Genomic DNA, 10,867 nt, shown 5'->3' with positions numbered 1-10,867 from the left:
CAATATTGAGACTATTCCTGGGTGGCCTAGAGTACACAGCCCATTCCCTGGTGACCAGAAAAAAAAAATACAAAGTCCATTCCCTTGTAGCCTGGATAAAATACAATGGTCATTAACTAGTAGCAGCACAGGACAGAAAGCTGAATTCTTTCATCCAATGAAAGAATAGACTGAAACAGATTCCAGTCTTGCATTGAACTTTTTAGCTGGTGGTCAGCATAGGAGAGAAAATAAATCAGACAATAATTTAAAGTCTGACAACAGCTCTGAAACCGGGTGGGAGACAGAAGCAGTGGGAGAGTATGATGCACTGCAACAAAGCAGCTGCTCCCTAAGTGGCTGCCTACCCTGCCTCGTTCCTGTTGCCAGTGATATAGGTAATTTTCCCTTTTTTCGCCAATAGATTTGGGACAAAGTGATAGATTGTACTTTTGGTGTCCCATGCATGGCAATATTTCTCTAAAGTACCACTTCATTCAAAACTTTAATAGCCTAAACATGCCATAACATAGTATTGAATGCATCAGAGGTGAAGAAAAAAAAGCTGGTATCTAGGCTAGACAGGTTTAGGAGGACTACTAAATTAAAAAAAAAATGCTTTGTGAGATCAGAGATCAAGGGGTATATTTACTAAACTGCGGGTTCGAAAAAGTGAAGATGTTGCCTATAGCAACCAATCAGATTCTAGCTTTCATTTTGCAGAATGTACTAAATAAATGACAGCTAGAATCTGATTAGTTGCTATAAGCAACATCTCCACTTTTTCAAACCCGCAGTTTAGTAAATCTAGCCCCTAGACTGTTTATAATGTAAACCTTAATAAAGGATTATTTGCTATATATTGGTGTAAAATAGTATGCTATGGACATCCAGGCCTATAATTACCTGCAATGAAGCCAATAGTCAGATCTTTGCCCGTACTTGGGACAGTCCCCTTTACCCATAAGGCCTTGAGACTGTTGAAAGTGTAGAAGTAGACAAAGTTGGAGCAGCAGAGGCTGGAAATGACAGGAAACCATCCTCTATATGGAGCAAGCCTGCAGAGTAGAGTGAAACAGATTCAATTAATAAAAAAGTATAGCTGCAAATTATGTAAAACTTTAACCAATAAATAAGTTATAATAAAACAGCATTGCCAAGATCAAGAGGAAAGTATACAAGCTAATAAAAACAAAGGCCATAGCAGAAAATCACATATAGAGAACTATAGGTTCTCCAATATTGATTGTGCAAACTGAAAATCCTGACAAGCTCTGCAAGTGTTCTCCAGCTCTCATAGCCCAAGTATAACTAGAGAGCCACTGGATACCATTAAATGCATTAAGGTCCATTCAGTGTTTCAGCGCCTTTACAGTTAATTTAATAAGTGGCATGTATGGCAGTGCCCAAAACGCATAAATAAAAACATTACATATACACATATTTGAAATAAAATGCTTAATGTAATTAAAAGTGTAATCCAAAAATGCCACAATTTACTGCAGCTCTGTGCTCGTCTTAAACATCAACAGCCATCCATTGCTTTTCTGCTGTTAGAATTAACCACAAACATCAGATTATGTAGCAGGATAAGACCCTGATCACATACATATCAATATTTTGACCACGGAGTCCAGCTGTGACATTTGAGCTTAAGAGGGAGTGATTCCCAGTCCCACCAAAACAATTGAGGGGAACATAACATTCTTTAAACATACCTCCCAACTGTCCTGATTTAGTGGTCGCAAAAGAGGTGGGGCATAACAGGACAGTGGGTTGAGTTTGCACAAATATGCCCATTTGTGGGCAGAGTTTGGGAGGGTGTGGCTCATTATGTCCCGCTTTGGTTGGGATGTATGCCCTGCAAGCCACTGGGTGCTCAACTCCGATAGCCATGCAGAACATTTGGTACTGTGGCATGGATATTCTGATGATCAAATAACCCACAGGTTGCGCACCAGACTTTCTGTATTGGCTGTCAGCTGTGAAAAACTACATCACTATGCCGATTAATGGATTGAAGGACCTATGTAGGGTAATCCTACTTGCTGCAGACCAGATAGCGATATCACTCAGGGTAGTACAATCTACCAAATGTCTTCTGTGAAACACCTACCTTCAGTCAGCAGTACCCAACCCAAACTGGCCTTTATTTGTGGGAGCCTTTATGCCAACATTCAGATTGCCTTGGAGACAAGAACCAGGGATGATGCTTAGCAACAAAGAAGAGACCCAACTGCCATTAGAGACCCACGGGTAACCTCAACTGCAAAACATACTGGCATTTTATTCCTGTATGTGTCTACCCCTGCTTCATATTTAACCCTTTCTTTTTCTATTGCCGACCTTACTCTCTTTGACTTCCCCTTCAAACCTTTCCAAACATTGAGTTATAATGAACATTCAGATGCCACCCATTACTTTCTTCATAAAATCAACTTCTAAGGTCACTAGCCAGAGGCACTAATTCCCCTCACTACCGACTAGGTTTTTCAAATTGTACTCATCTCTCTAATTTCTCTCAGCACAAGTGGGTTAAAAATACTTAAGAAAGAAAAGATACAGTTGTGATACATATGGCTTATGTATAACATAATTGTTTCTTCCTGAGTGCTAGGCTCTTATAAATTTTATAACTATTCCTGGTACACTTCGGTACACAATCCGGATCCTACTAAAGTTCATGTTTGGAAAAGGATTGAGAAATTGATTTGTGACTGGATCACTTATAAATAATATGGTATAAATGTATTTAAAGAAAATACAATACATATAAGGCTTTGTTTAGAAAGTCTTTTTGTATATCTTGGTGCAAGGAAATGCCTTGTTTGGGGAATTCTTTTCTGTGGAGGAAATGTGTATTCTGCAACTGTTCGAAGAAAGCACCCATGCTAATCTCATGTTAATTAGACCTTTTGATGTGAGCGTCCAATACCCTTTAAGTGAAAGGAAGGGGTAATTAGACTTGCTGTCAGATGTCCACTATGTGCACGATAAGATGCAGGAAGTCACATCAAGGTTTTAGGATATCACAGATAAGCGTAAATATTGTTATCTTTGCATGGCATGTAAATACATGTTTGGGTAAATACGTTGCATCCTGATTCTAAAAACAGTCTGTGAGGCTGTGTCTAAAACTGTATAAAAAGAGAGCCCTTGTAAACTGAAATGCATCACTCTGATGTTCCATCTGACCTGACCAATGATACCTTTAATCAGTGGAACTGTCCTTGTCGAAATAAAAATCACTCTCTGCTTCAAGACCCTGCTTGACAACTTCTTCAATATTGCTGTAATCTTGTGACCTACAGATTAGACCCTAAATCTAATCCGTCCTCCGGCTGTTTCTCAGGTTAGGACCCAGCTCTCCAGTACCACTGCTCTGCCTGCTACCCAGCAGCTCTGGCCAGTGTGATACGCCATAGGGGATCCATCCACAGCACCCTGATCCATAGTAAGCGGTCAGGGGTACCAGGCCAAGTGTACCAGCATGAGAGTACACTAGCAGTGACACTTAACCTGAAAGAATGTGGTTATGGATGCCATAAAGGAGTCCAGTGGTGGCAGCAGGCTCCTCTTACTGTGGCAGGAGGGGCGTATTCGGAATAAGGAAAGGGGGCGGTGTCAAAGTAAGCCCAGCCAGTTCCCAGTAACAACAGACCGAGTGGCATAGGCGGTCCATCCTGTCACAGAGTGTTTTCACATAATTGTTTTGTTTTATCACTTTATGATATACTTAATATTGTTACATATGGAGCGGCAGTAGAGTCATGGAGGAGACAGAGTAATACTTTTTTTTTTATTATTATTATTATCCCAGTTTGTTGAGACAGGAGAGTCCTTTATAACAAATTATAACCTTTATGTATTATAATCCCTGGGGTGGGCTAACCATGTCATTAAATAGTAAATACATCACATCAATCCAAGTCTCCAATTCAATACACAATCAGAACTGTGGAATTAAATAGCTAGGTTGAAGACAACAGATGTTTGAACAGGCCAATGGAGATTGCCTGACCCCATCGATAAATCACTCATACTTTACTCAAAAGTTTACCAGTAATTCCCAACAACCGATCATATCTAAATGGCATTTCTCTTAATATTTGAGGTAACGGGACGGACATTGTGGGCATTGTCATAACAGACCATGCAGATATCCCATACTAACCGGATGCCCTCAGTAGAGCCCAGAAATAGATTTTGGATGTTACCATCCTATTTATATAACTCAGAACACTTTCTAACAACATGTTAAAAATAATTGGATGGATTTCTATGATAGTATAATAATACATTCGGATAACTTGGTATTATTTTCAGGCACCTCCAAGGCTGTTATGAGTGGATAAATGATATTTTAAGTGACAAACCTTAATAGAGTAAATAACAAATTATGTTATGTTGTTCCAATTTCTGCAAAATAATTATAATATGTATATCTCTGATCCAAGCAAGACCGCCTTACTGCAATATAAACAGGCAGAACATGTCCTGGAAAGATTTCTTCTGGCTTAAGCTCAAACTAAATTCGATTATACGAAAACAGATACCACCATTGGGGGAATAAAAAAGGAAAACTCTTAGCCAATATGATGGAAACTTTTAAACGCCAGGATCACATTAGAGTCATTAAAAAAGATAATCCTCCTTCTACCGCTTTTTTTAAACCAACGGCTATTGCTGGCACTTTCTAAAAGATTGTTATTTAAATCTTTACACAGTCACCACCCCAAACCTCACACTCTTAAATTTATTAAGAGAAGCAAATCTCCCCAAAATAACAGTATCACTCTGGAAGCAGACATAAACCCCCAGGAAATTATCAACACTATATTGGACTTACAATTACATAAACCCCCATGCCCAGGTGACTTTACTGGGGAATATTATAAATTACTTCAACATGCATTAACCCCCATATTATTGAAATTGTAACACTATACATAGATATCACCTACAGTAATCACATTTTAATCAGGCATATATAACCTTACTTCCCACACCAGACAATGACTCCAATTCAGCATCTTCACATCGCCCAATGACCCTTTAAAATGTAGATTTTAAGATAGTTTCTAAAATAGCAGCAAAGAGATTCAAAAATATTCTCCCTATGCTACTGAAGGACCATCAACTGGTATTTGTGAGTGGTCACCATTCGGTCAGAGATATGTGCACAGCAATAACAGTGGTAGCTGCCTTAACTACCCCAAATTCTACTAATAAGCTTAGATGAACACAAAGCTTTTGATACTGTATATTGGTCATTATTGACAGAAATACTTGTAAGACTTATATTGAGAGCATTTTGAGTGAACTTCATTGACCTTATCCAATACCTTTATAATACATGCTGCACATTGTTAATCTTTCGATAAGATTGTCCCCAGCCCTTCCCCCTAGGTTTTATCCATCCTTAGAACCCATGCTACATTTATTATAGCAATGGCCACTATTATAGGGCATCCAGGCAAGAATGGAAAAAAATCTGCTTGCAGATGACATAATACTATACATTTCCAACCCAAAAGTTTCATTACACATGTTAATTGCAAGAATCAAGGAGTTTGGTCAAGCATCAGGATCTAAAATTAATTGTGACAAATCAATTGCGTTATTCCATTAAAAAAAAATAAAAAAAAGGGCCACAATCGGAACTAATATGGGCTACTAAATTGTCACTTAAGTGGGCAAACAAATCTATCACGTACTTGGGCATTCAACTACCCAAAAATCTTGCTAATCTTTACAAATATAACATTACTAGGGCGATACAAGGCTTACAGAGATTTTGATGTTTTGGATCATCTCTGTTTGTGTTACTTCGGTATGTAAAAATTTCCTATACCTTACTCTATATCTTTCCCTAAGCTTTCATATCCCCTAAACAACTCTACCTCTCCTACTAACATGTAAGAATGCCCATACTATTAATCATTTTTTCCACACAAAAAAAACACTGTATGCCACACTGCTCTTTTAAGATAATTGATAGACTGGTTATGTAATTATAATAACTACACAAACACTATATTAAAGAAAAAACTTCCTAACAAACCTAAACCTTATTGCTTTATTAAACCTCCAGAATCAATAAATACCCTCCCACATACGAGACAATCCACTTTTAAATGTCATTCAGTAAAACATTGCAAAAATTCAAAGAAATAAATATAAATTAAACCCATATAAAAACACCTTATTATCAGCAAACACTCCAGAAAAGAAGATATATCTATACATTTAAATTTCTTGCGTGATCCCATTGACCATGTAAATGTCAAATCAGGTCTTGCACAATGGTTCCCTGCTTTAAAAGTGGATACATTACTTAAAACTTTATAGGTTCCTATTAAATTACTCCATGCGCCCACATACGTTGACAAGTTTCTTAAAATCTTCATAGGGGTTATCATTCACCACACAAAAGCTTCACAATCTGAACTGCCAGATGCACCTCTGCAAGATCGGTTCCACTGCCTGAAGTTGCGTCCTATGGCCCTATATTACGGTTGGTCTGGATCCAGGTGTAAAGATTTGCTACCGAGGAACTAGTATATTGCATATTTTGCATACCTGGAAAGGCCAAATTAGTTATTTTACCACAAGATATCAGAGTGTCTAAGGGAGGGGATTAATATTGGCCATTTAGACGGCAGCTAGTCAAAGTGCCAAGTGTCAAGAGCACAATTTCTTCTCTTGAAATATTCAGAGAGAAGTTGCTTTTTGTCCTGCGGATGGACTGGTTGGAGGTCTCTCTCCAAAATGAAAAATAAATTTACAGCTTTATAAAAAAAAAAGTATAGGGGTTAGGTAACCTGCAATGGAGTACACAGTTTGTAGGCACTGCGTCGCATGCAATAAGGTACAAAAAATGTGTTTGCACTGGTTGAACAGCGCATAGCGTGTAATGAGGTTCAATGTTAAGCGCCACAGAATTTTCTGGCGCTATATAAATGATGATGATGATTTGTTGGCACTGGTTAAACAGCATGCATTGTGCAAGAAGGTACAAGGATGTGTTGCCTCTAGCTGAACAGTTCGTAGTGTGTAATGAACAGCTCAGATGTGTTGGCAAGGTTTGAACAGTGAGTAGCATACAATAAAAATGGCTACAATGGAGTATATTCGTATAACACTACATATGGAAAAATAGCTACTACACTTCTAGTATTGTCCTGGAGCGGGAGTAGCAATGTTGGACACAATTGATCTCAGGCACTAATGAGTGCACTGAGCATGTTCTTATAGTGCCAGGTTAAGTGGCAATTCCTTGTATGTGTCATCAGTACTGGAGGTTAGTGGTAACACCTGAGAGTGGAATTATGTCATCTTTAGCCTGAGGCCGAGTCCAGATGTGTTCTGTTAATGATTCTAAATGGGAAGGCCAGCAATCAACGAACCGCTGAGTGTTGGAGGCAAGCTGGTGATGTCCAAGACTACTGGTACTGACAGGGAGGAAGGAGAGAACTAGATTGTTTTATTATAAAACATTAAATAGAAAGAAAAGCAAGTTAAACTAAGGAATTAATGGGTAAATAAATATGGAATAGAAAAATAAAATAAAACAGAATAGTTGAATCAATGGGGGGGAAGTCAATTGGCCAGGATGCGAGCAAAAATGAGCGTTATTTCTGTAAAAAAAACATCTGTGCGAGGTGTCTCACAGCTGTTCTGGAGGCACCTTGTGCGGATTTTTTTAGAATTGAATTCCCCCCAATGATGTAAAATAAAATAAAAGAAAAGAAATGGGAAAAATGGGAGTCAAAGAAAGGAATAATATCAAAAGAATAAATTACTAAAATAAAAATATCGACTAGGAAGTATATGAAAAAGATATTGTTCATTGTGTAGAAGAGAGGATAGAAAATGGATGAATAAGGTATAAGTGGTAAGATAAATAGGATCAAAATAATGGGATTCATGTATTTCTGTTAAATCTTTTTCTCTGAATCCAATGGGGAACACTGGAGTTTTTGGCCACAACATACAGCAATGGCAATAGGCTGAAATCCTAGTCCCAATGAGCCACCCAATGAGCCCGTCAGGCGCCGTGATCGCTCTCTCCCTGGCAGCCAGGGACGGTTGCCTTCCTCGAGCCGCTCGTCACATGACATCTCCTACCTGCCAGCCAGGCATCTGGGTGCATGTGCAGACTATCGTGTCCACGATGCTTAGCAACGAGGACGCAATATATATTCCTATGCTCCAGCGTTCCTGCCTGTCGCCCTACTCTCTGACTGACCTCCTGTGTACCGACCTGGCTTCCTCTGGTTCTGCTCCTGGATCTCCCTTTGGCCTGACTGCTCTCACTGTATCTGACCTTTGGCTTGCTGTCTCCGATTTGCTTACTTTTTTGGTACCTCGTTTGCCAAAACGGTTTCACCTCTGCCTGCACGACCATGTCTGTTCACCAACCACTTCGCCGATAGATAACTTGGAGGGCCGCGACCTGCACGTCCATTGCAGTAGACACCAAACTCCGTTGCTGGTGTCCCTGGGGAAGACTGGGGACGTGTTTAGACTGTGCGTCTCCAAGCTTAGCAGCACAAATATCAGCAAGTGCCCTTCAGTCCCTGTATCTTGTGACAGCCCCATATCAATTCAGCTTCTCCAAGATATTCAGACGCCTTCGGGATATGCTCCACCAAGCAAGTCCCTTTTGGGTCCATCAAACTCCAAACCATGCACCAACTGTTCCACTCATCTTACCAAGGGCCTTATTGACCCAGGCAGAAGCCAAACTCAGTCTAAGGGAAATCCCTGCTGTTGTATAAATGGTTTTAAGAGTAGCTTCCATTTTTCTATCCAGACTGTCTATTAAGTTATCGACATTACTAATATGAAAAGTGGTTGTCTTGGAAAGGCGGTCTATGGGAGCATCCACCATAGGCGGGATTTTTTTCTATATCCCCACTAGGAGGGTATAAAGGGTCTGCAGTCTGCTGAAGAACTGACATTTACAGTCAGGTCTACCCCCACTAAGCTCCTCCAATTGTCTGGATGAAGAAAAAGAAACCATCTGTTTATTTTCCCTCTTAAACAAAGAATCTCTGACTCTTTACTTCCCTGATCTCTACAGTCTGGCTAACAGCACACACTAAGTCCTGTACAACCTGTTCCTTGAAGGAATCCTCCCAAAGAAGCAAGGAAGCTTGAGGGTTGAGAGTCCAAGCTGGCTGGTCAGGTGAAGAAATAGCAAAACCCAAAAGACCCAGGTAGTTGGCTCTGCTATTTCAGCAGTTGCACTCACAGGTGAACATGACTTCTGGACCTCCATCTACCATGCTGCGCATAGGACATCCACCCCAGACTGAGCATAATGCAATTTGACATGATAATTGGAGCAAGCAAAAACTTTTGGTATTGTCCTACCTCCACCTCTGGATTGAGAGATGAGAGAGAGATTCACTCACAATACTTTTAGAGTGCCTTTTCTTTTTCCAGAAATGATTAATAGATTTAGCTCTTTCCAATTATCCCTTGTATTTTAACCATACCACCATGTATAACAAAGGAAAGAAGTGTGCTTCTTTGGTGTTTTATTTAAACACTGAATAACATTTATAAAACAATAAAATATAGCACTCACAAAAAATCATTTCAACAAGCATAAAATGTTATCCCCACAGGTATAGCAAAGTGTCCTACCAGGCATCCAGGTGAGTATCTACATAACAAGTCACTATGGTGATGTACCAATCCTGGGGGAAAAAGTTTTCTGTGGGTTTCATCAGTCTCGTGTTGAATATTACAACAATCAGACTGCTCTAAAGAGGAGCAGCACGGTAGCTTTATGGTTAGCACTTCTGCCTCAGAGCACTGGGGTTATGAATTTGATTCCTCACCATGGCCTTATTTGTGTGAATTTGTATGTTCTTCCCGTATTTGTGTGGGTCTCCTCAGAGTGCTCCGGTTTCCTCCTACACTCCAAAAACACACTAGTAGGTTATTTGGCTGCTATTAAAATCGACTTTAGTCTCTCTCGGTCTGTCTGTATGTTAGGGAATTTAGACTGCGCTCCAATGCGAAAAACTCGCTCACTAATGTGAGTGAGTTCTGTGTACGGTGCTGCAGAGTAAGTGGCGCTATATAAATAGCTGATGAGGATGATGATGATAAAAACAGCGGTTCATAGCAATAGTGTGGAGCTGGTTATGGTAAGAACACTGGCAGTTCTTCTCTGGAATTTACCACTTTGTGTACTGTGTGTGGTCTGGAATCAAGATGGCTGCCTTTACACACAAGCAAGATGCAATGCGTCTCTGAGTGGAAGGCACACACCAGGCTCTGCTGGTTGGGGTTGGTGAAGCTGAACTTCACAGTGCTGTACTGGGATATATTTGGAAGTTTTTGTGGTGTGAACTGTGAAATCCACCATGTTTCATAGTGGGGTTTTTTCAGGACTTCTTCAGGGATACTACCGATTGTGGGAAAGTGGTGGGTATTTGTAGAAGGATGTATGCAAAGTGTAGAAGGGATGGGGAACGGGAGACAGAAGTGCGCTGTGACTGGAATTGGGGAAATGCTTTCTGAATGACAAATCACTGATGGTGATGGGTAAAGGCATTATATGTTGACGGTGGGGCTTGGAGGGGAGAGGGAAAGAACTGTGGGTTATATGAAAAAGTCAGTGGAATCAAAGGGGTTAATCTAACAGGTGAAGGCGGAAATAGGTATGAAGATGCTGGGAACAGAAATTGGATGTGGGAAGGAAAACAACATGTTTTACATTAACAAATTACTAGCAAATCCAGCTTACTCCTTCCTCCCCCTACAATCTCTCCCTCCATCTGTGTCCCCTCTCTCACAGGACAATCCCACAGACACAGCTACAAGTAGCGGAAAAAAATATTACAAAACCAAGAACAAGAGGAACCCC

At 40.0% G+C, this 10,867-nt stretch overlaps 1 protein-coding gene across 1 annotated transcript in view; it reads right to left on the bottom strand.

Annotated features, from left to right (window-relative positions):
• Positions 1-10,867, bottom strand: part of SLC25A17 (solute carrier family 25 member 17) — a 197,688-nt gene that overhangs the window by 111,285 nt on the left and 75,536 nt on the right. The window contains exon 4 of the mRNA XM_075182792.1: positions 886-1,037. Within this exon, the coding sequence (XP_075038893.1) occupies positions 886-1,037 (152 nt within the window). The remainder of the gene's footprint in view (positions 1-885; positions 1,038-10,867) is intronic.

Source organism: Mixophyes fleayi, chromosome 8 (assembly GCF_038048845.1).
Source record: "Mixophyes fleayi isolate aMixFle1 chromosome 8, aMixFle1.hap1, whole genome shotgun sequence".
NCBI lineage: Eukaryota > Metazoa > Chordata > Amphibia > Anura > Limnodynastidae > Mixophyes > Mixophyes fleayi.
This window is presented reverse-complemented; position numbering and strand designations above follow the sequence as displayed.